This window comes from Cyclopterus lumpus, chromosome 4 (genome assembly GCF_009769545.1).
Source record: "Cyclopterus lumpus isolate fCycLum1 chromosome 4, fCycLum1.pri, whole genome shotgun sequence".
Lineage (NCBI taxonomy): Eukaryota > Metazoa > Chordata > Actinopteri > Perciformes > Cyclopteridae > Cyclopterus > Cyclopterus lumpus.
In genome coordinates, this window is record NC_046969.1 from 21,365,829 (window position 1) to 21,389,117 (window position 23,289).

At 41.8% G+C, this 23,289-nt stretch overlaps 4 protein-coding genes across 7 annotated transcripts in view; 1 reads left to right on the forward strand and 3 right to left on the reverse strand.

Moving 5' to 3' along the window:
* LOC117729167 (elongation of very long chain fatty acids protein 4-like) overlaps positions 1-1,599 on the reverse strand; it is a 4,921-nt gene extending 3,322 nt beyond the window's left edge. Inside the window, exons 1-5 of one of the 2 annotated variants that reach the window (XM_034529962.1) lie at positions 1,359-1,599; positions 1,120-1,177; positions 474-661; positions 252-332; positions 60-116 (exon numbers count right to left, since the gene is read on the reverse strand). In XM_034529962.1, coding sequence (XP_034385853.1) covers positions 60-116; positions 252-332; positions 474-661; positions 1,120-1,177 — 384 coding nt within the window. In that variant the 5' untranslated portion in view covers positions 1,359-1,599. Of the gene's footprint in view, positions 1-59; positions 117-251; positions 333-473; positions 662-1,119; positions 1,178-1,272 lie in introns of both variants that reach the window. The other variant, XM_034529961.1, reaches the window with a different exon arrangement.
* Positions 1,600-2,690: 1,091 nt separating this feature from the next.
* LOC117729166 (elongation of very long chain fatty acids protein 4-like) lies at positions 2,691-12,851 on the reverse strand. Of its 2 annotated transcripts, XM_034529959.1 has the most exons (22): positions 12,636-12,851; positions 11,970-12,103; positions 11,024-11,063; positions 10,872-10,945; positions 10,742-10,783; positions 10,594-10,665; positions 10,338-10,451; positions 10,146-10,243; positions 9,152-9,296; positions 8,907-8,994; positions 8,654-8,836; positions 7,789-7,934; positions 7,549-7,698; positions 7,152-7,202; positions 5,622-5,679; positions 4,953-5,140; positions 4,729-4,809; positions 4,537-4,593; positions 4,334-4,448; positions 3,709-3,836; positions 3,447-3,620; positions 2,691-2,742 (listed from the first exon to the last, which is right to left on the reverse strand). In XM_034529959.1, the coding sequence occupies exons 1-21, from the start codon at positions 12,739-12,741 to the stop codon at positions 3,456-3,458; spliced, it is 2,235 nt and encodes a 744-aa protein (XP_034385850.1). In that variant the 5' UTR covers positions 12,742-12,851; the 3' UTR covers positions 2,691-2,742; positions 3,447-3,455. The 2 variants fall into 2 exon arrangements, with proteins under 2 accessions (XP_034385850.1, XP_034385851.1); XM_034529960.1 differs by lacking the exons at positions 7,152-7,202; positions 7,549-7,698; positions 7,789-7,934; ... (9 more) ...; positions 11,970-12,103; positions 12,636-12,851 and adding an exon at positions 5,783-6,167.
* Positions 12,789-16,568, reverse strand: armh1 (armadillo like helical domain containing 1). Its single transcript, XM_034529963.1, has 11 exons — positions 16,372-16,568; positions 15,982-16,050; positions 15,734-15,900; positions 15,203-15,399; positions 14,914-14,998; positions 14,626-14,739; positions 14,337-14,409; positions 14,014-14,143; positions 13,850-13,927; positions 13,662-13,743; positions 12,789-12,898 (listed from the first exon to the last, which is right to left on the reverse strand). The coding sequence occupies exons 1-11, from the start codon at positions 16,566-16,568 to the stop codon at positions 12,807-12,809; spliced, it is 1,284 nt and encodes a 427-aa protein (XP_034385854.1). The 3' UTR covers positions 12,789-12,806.
* Positions 16,569-17,698: 1,130 nt separating this feature from the next.
* Positions 17,699-22,384, forward strand: LOC117729170 (galectin-3-binding protein A-like). Of its 2 annotated transcripts, none has more exons than XM_034529965.1 (6): positions 17,699-17,782; positions 17,855-17,939; positions 18,235-18,453; positions 18,581-18,712; positions 18,839-19,112; positions 21,069-22,384. In XM_034529965.1, the coding sequence occupies exons 2-6, from the start codon at positions 17,888-17,890 to the stop codon at positions 22,078-22,080; spliced, it is 1,689 nt and encodes a 562-aa protein (XP_034385856.1). In that variant the 5' UTR covers positions 17,699-17,782; positions 17,855-17,887; the 3' UTR covers positions 22,081-22,384. The 2 variants fall into 2 exon arrangements, with proteins under 2 accessions (XP_034385856.1, XP_034385855.1); XM_034529964.1 differs by having other exon boundaries at positions 17,734-17,782; positions 17,873-17,939.
* The last annotated feature ends 905 nt before the right edge of the window (positions 22,385-23,289 follow it).

Here is a 23,289-nt window from a genome sequence, read left to right on the forward strand (position 1 = left end):
GCTGCAATCTTACAACTTTGAATTTCACCGATACTGTAAACGTTTGAACAAATACGCACCGTGTCCGTGAGCTCTATGACCTTGGAGAAGAAGAACCACCAGCAGGCTTTGGCCATCTGGAGGACGGAGACAATGTGGAAGTTTTACATAGGATTTAATCTGTCAGGAGTATTTTAATGTGAATTGTGTTCCACTTGTTTCTTGTGAAGGACCAAATCTCTGCACAAAAGGCATCACAGACACCTGCTTACCCTCACTGCCAGGGGGCTGTTGCTGTAGTCTACAGGCTGACAGAGGAAGCTGTAGCTCGAGAGCCAGGATGTGACCACGAACTGGGAAATACACACGGTTACTTCATGAAATAAAACCAACATATCTGCTTGCATCATAAAACAGAGGAAACAGAAGCTACGGTGCTCGTGAAGGATCCGGTTCCCTTATTAAAAACAGAACCCACAGCAGCACCAACACACCTCATAGAACATGTAGGCCGACAGGCCGACCATGGCGAAGTTGTAAACAATGAGGAAGATTTTGAGGTCAAAGGGTTCCCTGTGTTTCATCAGACGAGGGCCGGCCCAGACCACACAGAGGTACACCAGGAAGATGAGCGAGACCGACACGGGGGAGTAGACCAGCGGCCACTGGTCCGCCCTTTTGTCTGGAACATAACAAAAGCTGTGTGTCAGATACTATTTACAAATGTAGAAATATACATTACAGGACACACATCTGGGTAGTTTGAAAGCAGCCTTGCGGTGCCCAGACAGACACATTTGGGTTTGGGCAGGTTTTCAGTTTAGCAAAGTCAGAATAAAACATTTATACATTTGAGAGGAGGATGTATTTGTTTGTTTTTTGTCTGACAATGAAAGCCCCCTCCTCTCTCTGTTCTTCCCTCCCCTTCGCCACTGTTACAAGATAATACCATTTAAAAAAAAAAAAAAAAAAAAGTGTCATGGTGGCTTAACATGTGACAAGCCACAAAGCAGTCATTGTGAAGACAGGCAGGGCAGCACATCTGCATCTCCCGACTCCTACACAAACCACACAGACACACACACACACACTCATTGTTTGACCGAGCTGTATCGGGAAAATAATAATTCTCTCTCATACCTCCGTTTTCTACGAGTATCTGGTGCACATACAGGACGCCTTGCCACGCAGAAGCCATCTGGAAACATCAAGAAAGTTAGTGTCCGAAAGCAAGAAGAGAGTAAAATAAGACTTAAAAACCCGGTAGCATTTCACGATAAACGGTCTACTCACGGTCGCAAACGTCGAAACCGGCCTTTCAACGGTGGACTTCAGTGAACACGAGCTGGCAAATGCGTGGCCTATTAGCAAAAATTCACCTTGCAGCGCGCGCCGGGGCCAAATCCGGAGTTTCGTCCAACGATGAATGAATGAAGGTCGATTGGAGCGACCCGCTGCACCAGAAACCGATTGAGTTAATTTAACTCGGTAAACCGACGACTACCGCACGTGGATAGCTACAACGGCGAGTTGTCTTCCATCTGAGTAACTTTGAAAGACAGTGGAGAAAAAGTACTGAGAACTGATTTGAATCACTTCCTGTTTGTCTTCGCGACTGCGTTTGGAATTTTTTTTTTTTTTTTTTTAGTTTTGACAGAATCAGTTGTGCTGTTCCGCGTTTAGACCAGCAGGGGGCGCTGTTTCCCCGCGACGACTTTCAGTATTGCATTACTTTTCGTTTATTGCTTGTATTTTGTAATATTACATGTATTGAATGATATCGTCTCTCTCTCTCTCTCTCTATATATATATATATATATATATATATCAATAAAATCCCCCTCTTGTCCATGAAGAAAGGAAGAGACAGACAGATCAACTATTATATTATAAGTATTATTAAAGAGTAAGCTACCCAGCATTAATTTAAATTAGGCCCACCTGAAGCAGCTACAACATTACATTGATGAATCAATAATTGTATAAAATATAATAATGTAAAATATAATAATGTAAAATAGGGAGTCATTCTGCACAATGAGTACTTTTACTTTTGGTACTGAAGTATATTTTGACGCTAATACTTTTATCCCATTTTGAATGCAGGACTTTTAATCGTAATAGTAGCACGTATGATTTGATACGTCAGAGGGTCGGCGGGGAAAGAAGTATTCAGAACTTTTACTTGCACCACGATGACATACCAAGTTATAACAAAACAAAACACAACAATTTAAATTAAAATAATGTTATATTTTTATGATAACAAATCATTTGTTACTTTCGCCACAATAAACAAAAAATAAAACAATTAGCTGGCAGGAAGTCTGGTGATTTCTTGAGTTTGGGCTTTATTATCCAAAGTTAAACTTTCTGGACTTTTTGTCCACTAACATGACATCTTTATCGTGATAATAAGCACAACAATTATCTAACTGCTTGTAAAACATCTAGACTATAGTCACAATGTAGTGATTATTAAACCATTATGGACAATGATGTATAAATATTAAGGTGAATGAATGCTTAAAATAAAGTGTTGGTATTTTGTACTTAATCACTATGATACTACAATAATATATGACAATAAGGCACATGAGGAAACATCACAGAGGACTTTCAAACACACAATGCCTTCAAGAATCCTGTTTAACGGAGTTGAAGAAGGAGCTGATGGAGAGCTGTCTGCAGTTTGGTTTTTCTTTTTGAGGCCTGTTGTTTCTTGCTATTCTTTGTGCCGGTAAGAATCTGCTTTTTTCCACCCTGTGGGATGATAAAGGTGGAAACTGTTATTAATAAAAGGACTATAGAATAATATAATATATATATATATATATATATATATATATATATATATATATATATATACATATACACATAGTCACAAAGCTTCGCAACCTGCAGGAGCTCTTAACACATCGAGCTCATTCATTAGGCTTCACGTGAGCCGATGTGGACAATCGCTCTCTGCTGCTGTCGCTTCTTTCTGAAGCCGCCCGTCTTCTTCAAATAAAACTTCCTTTGGGAAGAGGATGACCTTTAACCTTTTGATATCAGGGGAAAGTAGCTTCCCGTTGTAAAAACTGTCTTTCTGTCCTCTCCTGGTGCTGCAGGTTGGCCGACCGCTAACCACATTCCAGACGCTGTCGCTGTGACAATTTGGCCACAATTTCACACTTACACACGCATACTGGGTTTCAAACTCGTCCTGTTGACATGGAATACAAAGAAATGTAGAGTACTCACATTGTACACATAAGGGGCACATGTGCAATGTTCATTTTTGACTGTAAAGCTTAACTGTATTAAGTATCTGTGGCTTGATCATCAGCACCAAGAGAAAAAAGTACAGACTATAGCCGTGTTGTTCCCCCTGGTGGACACTAGTGGGTACTGCGGACACAGGGAAAGAAATCCCTCCAGCAGACACATTACTTGTGTCAGTGTGTTTGTGTGTAACGCCTCACCGCTGCATCTTATTTCTGCTTCTTCTTGTTGAGGTAGCTCTGATAATAGAAGTTACTGAAGAGGATGACGAGCGTGACGCAGTAACCAAACACCACCGCGTTCATGGAGTCGGGGAAGTCGCAGTCTGTGAACAGGTTGTAGCCGGAGTGCAGGAGGAACAGCAGGAACTGCACCTGGAGAGTTATTCACGTCAGTTTTACTTCACAAACATATTGCATGTACAGTCACAGTTCTTCAGATCCAGATCCGGAGCCCACTCACCAGCTGCAGAGAGGTGAGGTATCTCTTCCACCACAGGTACTTCTGCATGTGAGGGCCGAGCGCGGCCAGGCCGTAGTAAGAATACATCACGATGTGAACACAGGTGTTCACCATGCCGATGAAAAACGCTGCGGGACATAAACAATAATAATAATACAAATGGGCTTTTTCAATGATTTACTTACTGTGAGTCAGTAAAACGTTTCAAACAGGAAGAGAAATGATCATTCAAGTACTGGTAGTGAATTATTCTGTATCATAAGTAGAAAACGAGGCAGCAGATAAACAGTAGAAGACTGTGTGATTATTACAGTTTAACTTTAAAGCATTTCAGTCACGTTAGACACGTAATGAAGCTCTTGTGCATTCATGAAAACGACATCTATGCAATGGCCCAGATAGCATTTGATTACTAAGATGATGGAGAATTAATGATCTTACACAATGGATGCATAGAAGTTACTTAATTTGCTTCTTTTTCTCAAGTTTTACAACCAACATACGTTTGAGTCACAGGAGCTACTTCTTTTCTGTTTTATTTCAATTAGCATTTGTGTTTTGGATTATTTTTTCAATTTAAAAGGTCATCATACCATCAAGGAAAATTGATATTATCATGACTTACACTGCCCGCCGGCAACATACTTGATGCCCACCCACCAGTTGAAGATCATGGTGCCGTGGTGGTAAATGTGAAGGAAAGTCACCTGGCTGTTCTTCTTCCTCAGGATGAAGAACACCTGCACATAGAGAGGAGCAGAGGAGGCCGCAACAGTTTCAACTCTTCGTTCTGAAAGTGATACTGTAAACGTTTGAACAAATACGCACCGTGTCCGTGAGCTCTATGACCTTGGAGAAGAAGAACCACCAGCAGGCTTTGGCCATCTGGAGGACGGAGACAATGTGGAAGTTTTACATAGGATTTAATCTGTCAGGAGTATTTTAATGTGAATTGTGTTCCACTTGTTTCTTGTGAAGGACCAAATCTCTGCACAAAAGGCATCACAGACACCTGCTTACCCTCACTGCCAGGGGGCTGTTGCTGTAGTCTACAGGCTGACAGAGGAAGCTGTAGCTCGAGAGCCAGGATGTGACCACGAACTGGGAAATATTCACACGGTTACTTCATGAAATAAAACCAACATATCTGCTTGCATCATAAAACAGAGGAAACAGAAACTACGGTGCTCGTGAAGGATCCGGTTCCCTTATTAAAAACAGAACCCACAGCAGCACCAACACACCTCATAGAACATGTAGGCCGACAGGCCGACCATGGCGAAGTTGTAAACAATGAGGAAGATTTTGAGGTCAAAGGGTTCCCTGTGTTTCATCAGACGAGGGCCGGCCCAGACCACACAGAGGTACACCAGGAAGATGAGCGAGACCGACACGGGGGAGTAGACCAGTGGCCACTGGTCCGCCCTTTTGTCTGGAACATAACAAAAGCTGTGTGTCAGATACTATTTACAAATGTAGAAATATACATTACAGGACACACATCTGGCTGGAACTACCCATTGTTAGAGCTGCCTCGATTTCCCCCAAAACGTTTTACAACATTTGTTTTGCTTAGTCTGCACAGGACATGTGTACGTTTGTTTGTAGTTTCTTTATGTTCCAGTTTAGCTCAGATTGCCCGTGTGCAGTGTTGTGAACGTAAGAAGAATAAAACCTTTTAAGAGGGGGGAAAAAACCTGGTTTTGAACGACAATGAAAGGGTCCTATCATTTGTGGCTAATCATGTGACAAGCCACAAAGCAGACATTGTGAAGACAAGCTGGGCATCACATCTGCAGCCCCTTCCCCCCCCCCCTCACAGGCTTGTTGTTAATACTGGGAATCTCTTCTATTCGATAGAGGTTTACTGCAAACTAAAGCTAAAGTAACTGTTTATGGAGAAACCACCATACCTCCATTGTCCACTATCCTCTGGTGCACAGATAGGACGCTTTGCCACGCAGAAGCCATCTGGAAACATCAAGAGAGTTAAATAAAAGAAAGAAAGAATTTTAAAAAAAACTGAAGGCAGTGAGCATTTGGTTTGGTAACAATCTTGCTCGCGGACGCACACCTTGTATGCAGCCAGAGCCTCAACGCCTGGTGCGCTTCAGCGAACACGCCGTTGAACCTTTGAACGCGGATGCTATCTGGCAGGTGAAGTATGAGCAAAGTTCAACTTCGGAGAGCGGTGACGCGGTCAAATGCGGATCATCTGCCACGAATGAATGAGGACAGACTGGAGCAACCAGCTGCACCAGAAGCGCAGCTGCTTGCTGCTGCTGCGTGAAACCGGGGCAGACGAAACACACACTCGGTGCACGATGTGTACAAACGCGCCGTTATCTCCCATCGGAGTCATTTCACGAGGCAGTTGAGTCAGTACGGACGAGATTAGGATCGCTGCATGTTGCTCGTCGCCATTGGCATTTCTTTTTTCTTTTGTGCGTTAGTATCGGTTGTTGTTGCGCGTTCGGCACAGCAGGGGGCGCTGTTTCCCGACATAATGTCACATACTTTCATTATTATTTTGGTTAATATATGTAAGTAAAACATGTTAATCCTAACTGTTAGAACAATATATATATATATATATATATATATATATATATATATTAAACTCTGATAGTACACACACATATGTATACATATATCAAATATAAATGTATAAACAAATAATTAAATACACACATCTTCATGAAGGGATAAATGCAGATGGATTATTTTTGCCACATTACCATCATATAAATCTTGATTGGAGAATGAACAGCAGTTTGCACATGTGTGTCTTGTGTCTGGGCTTTATTATCCAAAAGTTGCATTCTCTACACGTTTTGTCCAATAACATGACATTCATAACGTAGTAATAAAAACCATGCCATTTTATTAGACAAGTATCTTACATAATGCTTGGAAAACATGTATAGACTCGTCACAATATAGTGATTAAAAACATCATCTACAACGAGGTCACTATGAATCAAATTACACAGCTGATTTGCTTCCCAACCGGAACTTTAGAGGAGCAATACACACTTATTCACAACCCATAACGATTATAAAACTAATGTTAAAATAATTTGACCGCATTCTGTATTTAATTATCAGTGATGGGACCATGATAACAAAACAATCCCTCAAAAGGGGCTGATGCTTTGGCCATGAGGCGCATGAGGAAATCATTACGGAGGACTTTCAAACACACAATGCCATCAAGATTCCTGTTTAACGGAGTTGAAGAAGGAGCTGAGGGAGAGCTGCCTGCTGGGAGCGGCACTCAGTTTGGGGGGTTTTGAGGTCTGTCGAGTCTTTGTGCCGCTGTGCCTTTTCCCACACTAAGTGAGACAAGCAGAGACAAATGATGAAGGTGTAATCTGCTATTAATGTAGGATTATAGAATAAGACACACGCACACACCCACACACCCACACACGCACACACACCTTGGAGGTTTGCTCTTTTTGACTGTCAACCGAGTCACAAAGCTTCACGATCTGCAGGAGAATTAACACATCGACGCTCACTCACGGCCGCTGTCACGACTTTCTGAAACTAACTCAACTGTCCTTCACATTCTCTGGAACTCAAAGTAATAAAAGGAAAGATAGAAGCACTTTTTAAACCGTTAAAACCTGAACTTGAAATCCTGTGATATATATGTGTATGTATATATATATATATATATATATATATATATATATATATATATATATATATATATATATATAGCTATACAAGCGTCTAAAATAAGTAAAGTTCACTGCTGTTGCGCTGCAGGTACTGCAAACCTCAGGTTCGCAGCGGGGCTTCACACGCCCGCTGTGTAAACAATATGAATACCTTTTTCACTCCCGTGGACACAGCGGCTTCCTGAAGAGCCGACCCGGTGAGCCACTGCGCATTTTCAGCCTGCGTTTGTGCGTCGGCGGCCTTCAAACGCACACTCTGAACCACGTACGTCTGGTGGATGTGGGAGAAGATGTGAACCACCTGCAAACACACAGTTTGCAGTCAGTGCAGAAAGGGTTCATTTGGAAGATAAAGTGAGCATGATAGGTAGGTGGTCAACACCCAGCTTACCTCCCCCACATACTGGAAGAGGCTTTCTGTCAGATGGGTTCCCAGTAACCCGCTGATCTGCGTACACAGAGCCCTCTTCTCTTTCATCTCGGAGCTCTTCTTCTCCTGCAGAAGACTCGGAAACTCCCACAAGCCGGCCAGCAACCCTGTCGGGACACTAGCTGTTTAATACAAGGATGCAATGTCAACACATGTATCGGTTGTTGAATTGTGTGTTTAATTTAACTGGAGCTTTATTTTTAATTGATTAGAATTGTTTCTCATTCTAAATATAAAATTATTTTGCTCTTCTGAGATTTATTTAATCTATTAATGCAGCCCACCGGAGTATTTCTTTCATGTTGCAGCTGGTAAAGGTGGTAATTTAACTACTTTATACACTGCAGGGTTATTGATCAATACAGTCTTATCTTAACCTATAATAATACATCAGAATGTATTCATTGATCATACTGTATTTATATTATCAATCTGAATCGGCAAAGAAACTAGAATCAAATGTTATCAAATAAGTGGAGAAGAGTAAAAGCACAATATTTGCCTCTGAATTGTAGAATGTAAAATAAAATGGAAATACTCAAATAGAGTACCAGTAGCTCAACATTGTATGTTAAGTTACTGAGGAACTGGTTGTGAAATAGTCTCAAGTTACTACTGATGCCTCTCTCCAACCTCACAGTAAAGTAACCGCTGAAGAGCGATTGACGTCAACCTGATTTGTGGAACTATGATCTGCTTCTCACATCCACCATTTTCTCAGCAATTCAAACCGTAAAAATAAAATAATAATAAAAAATTCAATCTGATTATCAGGCTAGAGACGACTTGATTAATTCTTCGACGAACAGACTCCCCGGGCGCTGACCTTTGTTTGGCCTCTGTGTGAGCAGGTACTCGTCCTCTCCCTCCACTCCAGGTCTGATCACCACGCAGGTCAGAGTTCGCTCCACGCGAGGCGGCTTCTTCGCCGGCTTTCTGGGGAAGTTCTGAACGCCCAACTCGTCGTCCCAGGGCTGCGAGGGACACAGCGGACACGTCTCGCTGTTCGCTGAGGGAGGAGAGCAAGTACTTTAATAGAATAATGCTCAGAGTGAGCGAAGAGAACTCAGGATACTCACCACAGTCTTCTATGTCGGGCAGGGTGGACAGCTTCCTGTTCAGCTTCCCCAAGAGCTTCCTGGAGGTTTTCTCTTGTTTAACATGAACCTGCACATTCACACACTGCATCAACATTATGCGCACTGGGACATGGACACATCCGAAACATTTCACTATGAATCAAAGCATTGATAATCTATTTGAGCCCTTCTGCATCCCCAATACAAAGCAACTGGCAGGAGTTTAGCACATGGGGTGCTTTTACCTTGCGAAAAGAGTGGCAGTGAGACTGTACGGGACACTGGCTGCACAGAGGTCCTTTAGGGGTACAGACTCGAGCTCCCAGCTCCATCATGGCTTGGTTAAAGTCCCCGGGTCCCTCAGGGTCCACAAGTATATTGGCTTGACTCCTGAAATAGAGTAGGGATTTAAAAAATGAAATTTTTTTTCATTTTTTCATGTCATTTAGCTGACGCTTTTATCCAAAGCGACTTACAATCATGTTAAATTCATACACTGTAGACACAGCTACAGGGAACAATTCAGGGTTAAGTGTTTTGCTCAAGGACACATCGACTAGGGCGGGGATTGAACCACCAACCCCCTGAATGAAAGACGGCCCTGCTAACCACTGACCCACAGTCGCCCTCAGCATGTTTAAATAACAGCATGTTTATTTGAGCAATTCATCCATCCTAATTGAAATGAAGACTTCGCCGTTGGAACTTCAAAATCACTTTTTTTATTTGCTTAAAGATATTTAAATGTAAAAAAAAAAGGAATGTTCCTCAAAAATATAACAACAAAACCCAGATTTGGGTCAAATTATGATCTTTGAATACTAATATCTGCTTTTTATGCGATCAATCACAAAAAAAAATATTTAATACAATTAAGGTATTAAATATGTTTTTTTGTGATTGATCGCATAAAAAGCAGATTTTTTGTTTTTACATTTAAATATCTTTAAGCGAATAAAATCTCTAAACTGTTTCCTTGAATCATCTGAGACAACAAGCACGACTCGTCCTGTGCCGAGTACAAAGACGTCCTCGCCAGACAGACTTTGAACAGGACCCCACAGATCAAAGTTTGTTTCATAAAAAGCAAATTAAACTGTATGCAGAGTTCATAACTGACCAGTAGAGATGTGTGTGTGTTTGAGTGTCGGGCAGACGTCGATGTTTACTGCATGCAGAGCAAGCAAAAGGCAACAATATCACAGATGTTAAAACAGCAGCTGGGATGTTTCATCTCACCAAAGAGCCTCCGTCACTGCAGGACTCGTGCTGTCAGCGCCGATGGCCCTCAGGCGACACAGCACCCGAATCACATTGCCATCCACCGCTCCAGTAACCTAGGCAACAGAGATATTTGCAGTCACAAACAAGGCACGTAAATCCATCAAGTGGTGGCCATGGGAGTTGTTGCTGCGGTCCCCAGAGACACACCTGACCGAGAGCAATAGAGCCCACAGCTGCAGCTGTGTAGCGTCCCACCCCGGGCAGCTGTTTCAGCAGGCTGTCCACTGTGTGAGGCATCTGCCCCTTAAGCTCCGACACCACCTACAACAGACACAATCAACAACCTGCTCCCACATTTCACTAATGACTACATAATTGTTCTTCGACATGAAAACCAATACCGAGTCATTATTACACACAATTCAAAGTGAGCCGGAGCAGATTCACTAAACACAACACAAACCTTTTGAGCCCCTTCATGCAGTCTTTTCCCTCTGGAGTAGTAGCCCAGACCCGCCCACATCTGGTTCACTTCCTACACAAATAAAAACAATGGATTTAGTTTGAAATCAATGCTATTTTAAATCACCGTCGCCTCCTTTAGTCATCACCTCTAGCGTAGCAGCAGCGAGATCCTGCACCGTGGGCCACCGCTGGTACACAAGAGAAGAGTTTAAATTACACAGAATTAAATATGTTTACAATTAATGTATCACGGTGTTAATGAACAAAGACCCCTACCTTCATCCATTTGTTGTAATAGTCTATTACTGTGGCAACTTGGGTCTGTTGCAGCATGATTTCTGAAACCCAGACTTTAAAAAAAAGAGAGAAAACTGTCTTATAAGCAGCCGTTGAATGTGTGTAATTTTGACTAGAAACCATCATCTTACCGGCATATGTCCTGATGTTGAGGTCGGACTCTGTCACCGCCTGGAGCAGAAATACAAGGAGCCAGACAGTTATAGAAGTCAACATTGTTGTGTATAACCAATATGAGGATTACTGATCAACAATATTGCAATATTCAGGCATTTTAAAATACCTTTTGAATTATGTATTTTATTATTCAGTAATCACAAAATGTAACATTGAAGTAATTATAAATAATGTAACAAAATGTAGCAACAAGACTCGGCCTACCGTCAGTTTGTTTGTTTGTTTGTGTTATTGCGTGACTTTGGATTGTTTAAAGGGTCAGTTCAGATTCACCAAAGTCACACAATAACACAAACAAACAAACAAACAAACAAACTGCTTGAGGCAGCGGTCTGGCTGCTTTGAAGAGAGCATCGATGGATGGAACAGCTTCAGCTGTCTGTCTGACAGCGAGTTAAAGCAGTGGAAATATTCTAAATGTGATGTACACTTGAAGTGATAGCAATTGTTTTTTAGGTGGGCCTTCTTCTTCCTTTTAGGTGGCTGCAATACAATTTGCTGCAGCCCCGGTCCAAAGCAGTACACGATACTGTTAATAGTTAATAGTAGTTAATACACTGACTATACACCACTTCAAAAATATGAACTACCCCTTTAATAGGACATCATTTTATTATAATTCAACTGAAACAGTCCTATACTATCAGATATCATCTTTAAGAAAATGTATATTAGTTTATTTACTGTGACTATATTTTGTTGTTGTTTTACTTTTAGGATTTGTATAATGACGAGATTTTTTTTTTAAACGAATGAAACCATGAAATTAGATTTGACAGAAATCTCAGCGATAATTCCTCACTGTCAAATAATAATAATAATAGAATAGAATAAAAAGTGCTCTCATGATGACATGTAATTAAAGTCAACACGGGTCGAAGAGATGTTTCTCCTCTTTACCAGAGTCCTCCATGGCAGCTCCCTCTTCTCCCTGTGGTACCAGTGGAGGAGCCGAGAGCGCAGCAGCACCACGTCAGCGGGGTCATGGAAGCTGTGGTACGTGGACGCTGGAGACGGGGAGTCCCCGGTTCCTTCTGGAGGACCAAGAACATCACTCTCAAACTCTTCAAACTGAACAAGGCAAATCCCACTGATGTTAATAAGGCAATAACACATCTTTCAGGATGCTTCAACATTCGTGTTTGAGTAAGAACATCAAACGGGTGATTATGATTATTATTATGATTTTGACATGTCATTTTTCACAACTCCTTAATAAAAAAATAGATCATTTTCAAATACTTTTGAATTTATTCCCTGCAAAAGTGCGTAAAATGTAACATATTCTTCGTCCACAGGATTAATGTGGTTATTTCTGAAGCTGTACACTTTATAAAAAACCTTTCCGACACAGTTTAAAACTAAAATGTAGAAATGTACACAACTGTTGTTGTTGTTGTTTCGCACTGTGGCTTTTATTGTGAGTGATATGTGAAAATGCAATCAGAGGATTGAAAAGTAAATTACTAATTGGGCTGCTGGTGTCATATCGTGCTGGTTCATATTAAAGTGGATAGATGAGCCAACGTTACCCCACATGTTAAATAACATACACGCGCAACATGCCTTCTTTCACGGCTTTCTTTGCCCTCTTCCGCGCAGGTTTGGCCGCCTCCGCCATCTCCAGTCCGGCTCTCTTTCCTTTAAGCATCGCCGAACGCAACCTGCTCATGTTCAACTTGCGACTTATTTCATTTCTCTGCGAACAGCACGCGCACACTTGTTTACTTCACGGATTCATTTCGGGTCCCGCCACGTTCGATGACGGGCGACTGCCGCTCGTCCAATCCGCTGCGAGGAAAGAGCGGAAGTACGTTGTGCGTCATATCCTGTGGGAGGGTCAAACATTTTATTATTCGCGTTACCCCTGATTAGAAGACAAGCGCATATTAAAAACAAAAAGTAAATTGTGATGAAAAAGTGGAAAATAAGAATAGGCATACACATAATAGTAGTAATAATAAGAATGATAGGAATACTTGATGTAATTAGTCTAATAATTCAGTGAAACTGTATTAAACTGGGTATATAGATTAGATTAGATTATACTTTATTCATCCCCAGGTAAATACAAATAAAATAGCAGGACATATTACATTTAGGATTTAAATAATAAAGGAAATGTAAAAAAATAAAATAAATGAAAGTATACACAGTGTTGAAAAAGTATAAAGTGACATCGGTGCAAGGTTTATTGATGATCAGTTTGAGGAGGATTTGGCCAGAGGAGATTTATTATAAAGTCTAATAGCAGTGGGCAGGAATGTTAGTAACAGAACATTTGAGAATGAGATAGCATGTAAAGTCCAAATTGATCTCCTTTTTTAAAACAATTCAACAAATGAAAAAAGGTAGCCATAATAAAAAAATGGAAAGAGTTAAACTGCCTTTGAAAAACAAACCAACTAAATCGTATTCGTTTGCATAATTCAAATTATTTGTCCTTCTTGTCAGCCTTCAGAGTTGTCACCATCTCAAACTGGAAAGATTGACAACAACAAAAACACAGTTATTCTCACATAATACAGGCAACCTATGAAAAAAAGACAAAACCTTTGACCAGCCTTAATTTGAACAAATAACACTCATTACCTTCAGTTATGTAAACCTTGTTAGTGAGCAGGATCTCTGCTTGGGTTTCATCCATATTCATGTACACAGTTTCAGCTCGGTGCTGTAGAAAGACGGAGATTGAATCTGTTAGTACTTCCTTCTAGAAGCTTTCACACAGACCTTTTAACCGATGCTATCATAGCATTTAGTAAGTTATTAAAGCTTACCATAAAGGCTGCAAACAGTGTGCTGCCGATGCCTTTCTGCACATGCTCCTCAATAGCCGGGTGTGAGCGGACAAAGTGCTGGGCAGAGACGAAAGTATGTAAGAAAGTGTGTGTGTGTGTGCATGTGTGTGTGTGTGTGTGTGTGACCAGGTATGTAGGCCTACCTCCAAGGCCAGACTGGCTTGTATTTGGGCATCAGCGTGTTCTCTGTTGCCCATCGCGTACAGAAGATGTTGGATCACTCCGAGAGAGAGAAGCTCATGAGAAACCTCTTGACTGTCTTTGGCCAGCAAGCTTCAACACATTCAACACCATCAACATCTATCCTTACTGTACGAAAACCACTAAAAAACTTACACTGAGATCATTAAAGCCATATTAATTAAATATATATATTACATTTGTCTTTTTTGTTTTACATATTACGTGATAAAACATCACATCTTCTGACCATTTTGTATAGATATAATGGATGTATATGACACACCGTATAGTTTTAGCTGCAGCGGCTTGTTGCACGAACACAGGCAGAGATCCAGTCATCTTGATCATCTCAGATTCTGATAGGATTGTATGAATCCACAAAATGTGTCATGATTTCTTGTGAATGTGACAAATGTGGTCACAACATATTAAACATGTTTTTTTGGGGTTGATGGAAAATTACATATTTTATTTGGAAATTGCAGAAATATAAGAATAACGTGGGTGGTCCTAAAGGATATTAAAATAGTATTTTTTTAGAAAAACAACACACTTATATAGAGTATTATCACCTTCCACATGCATGTGGTGCTGCACTTCTTCTTTGGGCCTCAGCAGAGCCACCAGTCCATTGAGCAGCAGCGGCCTCACATCATAACACCTCAGGTCTAAAATCAGATTTATAGCTGCCAGAGACGTGCACAGATATTACAAGGTGGTCATTTATGGATGGAACATTTTCAGCCATTGCCACATTGTCTGGTGGTTGTGTATATCATTTTAAATGAAGTAACAGCATAAAACCCCCAAAAAGAAACATCAGCCACAGTAAATTATGTATTTAAATGTGCTCATCTCACCTCCGTCCTGAACCTCCAGGTGCAGGGACCTGAGCATATCCAGCAGAGGTTCTACAATGCTGTGATGGGCTGTTTCCATTTTGGACTGTGAGAGAGGATAATGGGAGAACTGTTATATTGGTGACTGTAAGCATAACATTCTAAAACCCACATATGTTGAATATATCACATTTTGCCATAAGATCCATTGTGTGAAAGAACAAGGATGAGGGCACTTGCATGCTCTGAGAACGATGAAAATGCATGTTTGCATTAAAATACGACTCGGCGTGCTCTCTCCCCGCTTTACCTGGACAGTATGTAAAGTGTGCAGGGCCAGCTGCTGGGCCTTGAGGGAGGTGCAAGTCATGAGCGCAATCAGACCTTTGTAGATTTGGTTTTGATATTTGGGGTTTCCGTGGGAGATGGACTCCAGGAGGGCCCAGGCCGTCTCTTGGGCTTCATCTGTGTTTGACCTAGAGAGGCACTCGGCTACGGCTTTCACACCTGCAAGAATTTACCAAAAGAGAGAGGTCAACACTGATTTGACTCATAGTGCTGCACTAAATGGTTAATGGAAAAATATTTGTCTTATCTTATCTTCATGTATAAACAGCGCTAAATAAACAGCTACGGCTGCACCGTATGAAGTTTGTATTTCCAGGAAATGTACCAATATTGAACATGTAAGTCGACATTAAGATATAAGATTGGTGACTGTAAGCATAACATTCTAAAACCCACAGAGTGATGTTATTATATTAATTTGTTCATGTATTTTTGGTGTTAAATGCTTTGTTATGTGAATAAGAAAAAAGAACGTGTCAACATTTATTTTTACCGTGGCTTTCACAGATAATCTCTTTGTATTTGCGACCAGCATTTGAGACGACGAGCAGAAGACGAAGGGCCTCTGTCTTCTCCTCCTCTTTGCTCTGAGAGCGGCCCAAGATGTCCAGGAGAGTGAGAACACCTCCATCCTCCAGGAACTCCATCAGGTACTGATCACTGAGGAACGTGGGAAAAGTGGGTCAAAAACCTGTATAATGAGTCACAAATACACCGTTTTATTAAACAGATTCCACTTACTGGCTTGATGCAGAGAGGAAAATCCCAATCGCTTTAAGCTGCATTCCCAAGTACGTCCCAAACATGTATCTGGATATTCTCTCAATAAGGACTATAGGTCTCAGTTCAGAGTCAATCCAGAACAGGAAGCGGAAGGAAACAACTCCCAATAGGGCTCGAAACTTTAAATGTACTTCAATTTCAGTCACAATATACGAGAAACAATATATTCACCCTGTCACTTTGTCAAAAGTGAATTTGCATTAAGCTACCATCATGTATGGAACATAAAGTACAGCGTACAGAATAAATACACATTAATATGAGTGTTTAGAACGAGTATATATTGATTATACGAGTATATTGATTGTATTTAGGGCTTTCTACTCTTCGGCACCACACAAAGGACACGTGAGCCTCATCCAGGTGGTGAGTCGAGCCAGGAAGAGGCTGGCCACCTGCGCAAACTCCAGCTCCAGCTCGTGAACCGTCCTCCCTGCGCTTCGAGTCAGGAAGGTGCTCAACATGCGGCTGCGGACCGTCCCGTCGCCACGGTCCCACTCGCGAAGGACACTGAGCACTCGGCCGAGGTCCGCCTGGTCCGCCATCGTGTCGGTTCCTTCTTTACAGAGCGTACTCACCCAACTAGGAACTGAATGCTATTCATCAGAGCTTGATTTGCTCCTCTTCTTCTCCCTCTAGCTGTGTTTATAGCAGCTGGCTAACGGTTGCTCAGCAACGCACTGACGCTCTCCGACAAGGCAAACCAAAGTGCTTCACGTAAAACCCCTAAAACATAAAGCAAAAGAAAAGAAGATATAAAAACAATTAAGAGCATTCATTTAAACATTAAAAACATTTAAAAGCACCGGGGAAAAAAGAAGAATAAAAGATGCAGTGCAGTTTAAGAAATAAAAAAAATAATTAATATCCTTGAATCTGGTTCAATTAAAGGCAACAGCAAAAGGAGGATTTAAAGGAGCTGAGTGTCTCAGCAGACCTGCAGCTTTCAGGGACTTTGTTACCGATATGGATACTCATACTTAACGATATAAGTATTTTTTCCACATTTTAATACTTAATGTAGCCTGCATTATTTGTTCTGTAAGGAGTAAATGAGTAAGTAGCCTGTGAGTCATATGCTATATCTACCGTATCTTTTACAATATATCCAAATACAGTGAAGAACTAACCCTATACGGACATTTACTGAAGTAAAAGTATACAATAGCCTAGAAATGTTCTCCTACAAGTTAAAGTATTAGTTATATTATTGATTTTGTATTATTGATGCATGCATGCTTTAATGTAGTTGGTAAAGGTGGCTTTAAAAAAACAAACTATATATACTGTATTCTGCTGTAACTTGTGAAATTCCCAGAGATCAATAACATCTTCAAATAAAATCGTTATCCAACTTAATACACCATAATTTATTGATTATATTTTGTATTATCAATCTCAATCTGCAAAGTAGTTAGTAACTAAAGTTATAAAATAATTGTAAAAAGTACAATATTTGGCACTGAATTGTAGTGGGATCGTAAAGCATAGCAGCAAAGTCAAGTTGAAGCAGCTTCAAATGGTACCTGAGAACATGCACTTAGTTACTGTCTGTAACTAAGTGATGTGTGGACATCAATAAATACTTTCTGTGGACAATTCCTAGATGCATGGACAAATAGACAGACAGACAGACAGATTTCAACTATTTTCCTGCAACACCCCTTTTGTGGGCGGTGATTACTGGGAAATATTTAAGTTTCACTATTCACTTCTTCAACGAGAGGCTTTTGTTCAAGTCACCTAACTTTGAGTTGTGGTAAGTCGTTCCTATTTTTCACCAGAAGAAGAATTTGGTCACTATTTAACAAATATCCTGACTTAAATACAGTTTTCCTTATTTCCTCAGTGCACTGCAATCAAAATGAAAGAAAATACTTTCCTATTATTCTGTATTCTTTCCATCAGCTTGTCTGGTGAGTAAATTGTTTTTATCATGTGGCGCTGTATTACATATGGTTACTGTTTTATTACATTTAAGCCCAATTTAGCAAATGTATCTTATCTTATCTTACTTAAACGGTGAACAAAAAAAACAACTTTTCCCCCAGAAACATTCCTGCCTCCATGAGAAAAACAAATATAAATGTTCACTGACTTATCTAATTTTGTTTCATGTTGGCATATTTTTATATTCTGTACTAGCTCAGGTTCAAACTGCACCACCTTTTCATTAAATCAATTTGAGAAGTGGAAAATGTTGTCATTCAGGGTTTAGGGTGGGTGCCATTGAGGTCGAGGAAGGTTTTGTTCGGCTGGTTGGTGGTCAAGATAAATACGAGGGCCGAGTGGAGATCTTTCATAATGGAGTTTGGGGGACTGTCTGCGACGATGACTGGGACGACGATGACTGGGACATAGATGACGCTCATGTCGTGTGTCGCCAGCTACATATCTCTGGTGCAACACACGTTCCATCGTTTGGCGACGGTAATTCAGCTTCATTTGACAAATACTGCAGATGAAAACCTGTAACCTTTAATTTATCTTTTTTTTAAGTGCAAGTGGCTGTTTTCACCCTGTGATTGTTTTGTGTTGTTGTTGTTGTTGTTGTTAGGACACGGCAACATCTGGATGGATGATTTACGCTGTAGTGGAACAGAGATGAGCTTGCTCCAGTGTGCATTTCCTGGTTGGGGGAAACATAACTGTGCTCACCCTGAAGATGCTGGGGTCAGATGCCAAAAGGGTGAGGCCACCGATGTTTGAGCATGTCGTGTGATTCCACCGTGGAAGAAATGAAGGACAAATAGTTGCACGCCAATTTCTCCTCACAACAAAAACCACTCACCCTGCCAATATTGATCTCCCTTAGAGCCAGAACGACCGAGCGGGGTTATAAGTCACGAGTTCGATTTGGACCACAGCGCAGGCCTCTCCCATCAGCTGGGGGAGCTGTTTGACAGCGGACGTCACTGTGACCTGAACATTACAGTGGCGGAGCTCAACAACAACACCTTGGAGACAATCTGTGCGCACAGCCTCATCCTCTCTATGCACTCGTTCCTCAACACGTCACAGCCCGACTTCGGCAACCTCCGCATTGAGGCCGCCTCTGACTGCCGTCGGCACGCCGAGGACTTTGTCAGGTAAAAGATAGACGTCATACGCTCTTCATTTACTAATCCATCTTCCTCAACTACACCTCCAGTAACTTCACCTTCTTCCCCCTTGTTTTCCTCTTTTATCCCCCTGTCTCCCAATCAAGTTCTTACCTTGGTAACCTCTGCCCGCCCAACCACCTGCCCCCTTGACCCCATCCCTTCTCACCTTCTCCAGTCCATTGCTCCGGACCTTCTTCCCTTTCTCACCCATCTCATTAACACCTCCCTCTCAACCGGCTGTTTCCCCAACTCTCTGAAGGAGGCAAGAGTCAACCCTCTCCTGAAGAAACCCACTCTCGACCCATCTGAAGTCAACAACTACAGACCTGTCTCTCTCCTTCCCTTCCTCTCCAAAACTCTAGAGCGAGCTATCTTTAACCAAGTCTCCTCCTTTCTTCACTGTAACAACCTTCTAGACCCCCACCAGTCTGGATTCAAGACAGGCCACTCAACAGAGACTGCCCTCCTTGCTGTCTCTGAGCAGCTTCACACTGCTAGAGCAGCCTCTCTCTCCTCTGTCCTCATCCTTCTAGACCTTTCCGCTGCCTTTGACACAGTGAACCACCAGATCCTCTTGTCCTCCCTCCAGGACCTGGGTATCTCTGGCACTGCGCTCTCACTCTTCTCATCTTACCTCACCGACCGCTCTTACCGGGTAACCTGGAGAGGATCTGTGTCTGAGCCGTGTCCTCTGGCTACTGGGGTCCCTCAGGGTTCAGTCCTTGGTCCTCTTCTCTTCTCTCTGTACACCAACTCTCTTGGCTCTGTCATTCGCTCGCATGGCTTCACCTACCACAGCTATGCTGACGATACCCAACTGATCCTCTCGTTTCCCCAATCTGAAACACGGGTAGCAGCACGAATCTCTGCCTGTCTGACCGACATCTCTCAGTGGATGTCTGCACACCACCTGAAAATTAACCCGGACAAGACTGAACTTCTCCTCCTTCCAGGAAAAGGCTCTCCCACCCACAACCTTACTATTAACTTCAACAACTCAGTGCTGGTTCCGACTCCGACTGCCAGGAACCTCGGAGTGACGCTCGACAGTCAACTCTCCCTGACTGCCAACATTGCCGCAATAACACGCTCCTGTAGGTACATGCTGTACAACATCAGGAGAATACGACCCCTTCTCACTCAGAAGGCGGCACAGGTTCTGGTCCAGGCTCTGGTCATCTCACGGCTGGACTATTGCAACTCCCTCTTGGCAGGTCTACCTGCTAATGCCATTCGACCTCTACAGCTCATCCAGAATGCAGCTGCTCGACTGGTCTTCAACCTCCCGAAATTTACCCACACTACTCCGCTCCTCCGCGACCTTCACTGGTTACCGGTGGCCGCCCGCATCCGCTTCAAAACATTGGTACTTGCGTACCGTGCTGCGAACAGATCGGGTCCGGTCTACATCCAGGACATGGTCAAACCGTACACCCCAGCCCGTTCACTTCGCTCGGCTTCTGCCAATCTGCTTGTAGCTTCTTCACTTCGAGCTAAATCACGACTGTTTGCTGTGCTGGCTCCTCATTGGTGGAACGAGCTTCCCATTGACATCAGGACAGCAGAAAGTCTCTACATCTTCCGGCGCAAACTAAAAACACATCTTTTTCGACTATACCTTGAATAGGTAGCACTTAAATGCCGTAGTAGCACTTAAATGTCCCTTACCGATAGCACTTTAGTAGCACTTAAATGGCACTTACGGATAGTACTTTGTAGTTTAACTTTATTGAAGAAATTGTACTTGCTTGATTCTTGTTGTTCTGAGTTTGGACTCACGGTTTAATGCACTTATTGTAAGTCGCTTTGGATAAAAGCGTCAGCTAAATGACATGTAATGTAATGTAATGTAATAGCAAACGTGTGTCTTTTAAACTGCCACCTGCACATTATTTTTGTAATATTTTTTTTAACGTGCTAATGAAAACGTTGATATTTCAGATACTTCTACACAAGAAAGATCAAAGTCACACAATCTTCCGCCCATTGCATACTCAAGATGGCATTCGACTGGGGACTGACAGAAGTTCACAATGAGGCAGAACATCTTTTCAGACTGTTTCTTCCACAGGATCTCACTTTCCAGACTCAGATCTCTTTCTACGAGTATGCAGTTCATACAGGTGACGAGGAGCTAATGGAGGCTTGTCTTCGCTACCTGGCGTGGAACTGCGAGGCCCTGATCCATTCCCTGGTCTGGACGGATCTTGCATTCGATCGGGTCAAAGATCTTCTGTCTCGCTGGGACCTTGTGGTGCAGAAGGAAACCGTCATCCTGAATGGACTGGAGAGATGGGCGGCTGCCCGAGACGAAACAACTATTCCTGAGATCCTCCTGAAGCACATCCGTTTCCCACTGATACCTGCTGAGGACTTATACACACTCAACGACTCAAAGTACCGTGACAGCAAGTTGCAGGGGTTTCAGTTCAATGCCCTCACCTGCGCGACATTGCTCAATGACCTGAGGAGAGGACAACATGTCTACACATCCAGGATTTACACTGGCACGCCGTGGAGCTTCACATTCAGCCACCACAACATCAAAGCTTACAAGGATTTTGGTTTCTACAATCTCCATGGCCACCGCATCGGTAGTCTGACATCTGATTTCCAAACACCGGTTCATAACAGTGCCTATTTTGCTTTGAGCAAAATGAGCTGGAAAACGAGGTTATACATCAGTGATGCAGATTGTTTGGGTGAAGGTATCACGTGTCCTTCTTTGCCAGCTGTGAGTTTGAAGGCCGAGGAAAAGAACAGCGATTTGGGATGCATTCGTTACAGCAACATGCTTGTTGTTATGTGCGAAGACAGTTACGTGATCCACGTTCAGGAATTTGATGGTGAGAATATTGTATTTATTCCAAGCAGCAAAAAACAACTCTATTCATGCCACTCAAAGCTGTTCTCCTACCAGGTGGTGGTTCGTCCTTACTACTCAACAGATTAGTTTCTGTTCCCTCCGGGATCGAAGGCAAAGAGAATAGGGACCAGGATGATTTACACTCACGGATGTCCTGTATGACTTTAACTATAAAGTGTTTTTCACTAAGCTCACATATAATTCTCTAAATCTACGACTATGACAATTACATATATACATTTTTTGCCATTTTTATAGTCATATTTGGTTTTTATATATCATTTTCAAGTCCTTTTGAAAATAAGATTAACAATGCCATTATTCTGCAACATGACTGTGTTATTATAAGTGGTGAATAAAAGATTTTAAAGCTCTAAAGATTTTAAAGCGCTATGTCCCGGAGCTTTGGTGTCTTCTGTTTTAAAAAAAATAAAAAAATAAATCATATCAGAACCACAAACATATCTCAATAAATTGAAACGCGAAGTGGTCTTCTACTGTACAGCTGGACAACCTGGAACCTTTCATAAAGAATGCATAACGGTTTTAACCCTTTCGTTTATCCAACATGGCTTAGAGAATAAGTTCCATCTCATACAGCCTAACATCGGCTGTGTTCCTAACAGAGGTCATAGATCATAGACACACAGGGCCAACCATCCCACTCCAGGGAGAGTAGAAATGATGATGAAGCACGATTTATAGCAATCATCAAACGTTCACTTTTTACACACTAGCTTCACGTGTTCATTCACAATTATCTGGTCACTGGTGAGCAACTACTTTGTCTTAAATATAATACGTATATTATTATATTCTACGCATATAAGTGTAAGACAGTAGTGGTGGAAGAAGTACTGAGACCTTAAAGTAAAAATAGCAATACCATACGCCAGAATTATTGCATAATAAATAAAAGTCCTGACTCAAGTAAAAGTAAAAAAGTATGAGCATGTAAATATACTTAAAGTTAAAAAAAAGTACTCATCACACAGAATGGCCCACTTCAATGGAAAATGTCTCCATCTTCTGACAGTAAGTCCCTAAAGTACTGACGGCTTTGCCTCTTCTAACATTCAATATCGACTTGGAAGAGAACAGCTGAGGTGCATCCACTGTGTGTGTGTGTGTGTGTGTGTGTGTGTGTGTGTGTGTGTGTGTGTGTGTGGATGAACTTGTGTCCACTTTGCATCTAAACTTTGCATGAGATTTGAACTGACAAAGAGCACAAATCCAGAGTTGTTCCATGAAACCCATATTAAAGACACAGGATGCCACTTTCAATACTGGCAGGGA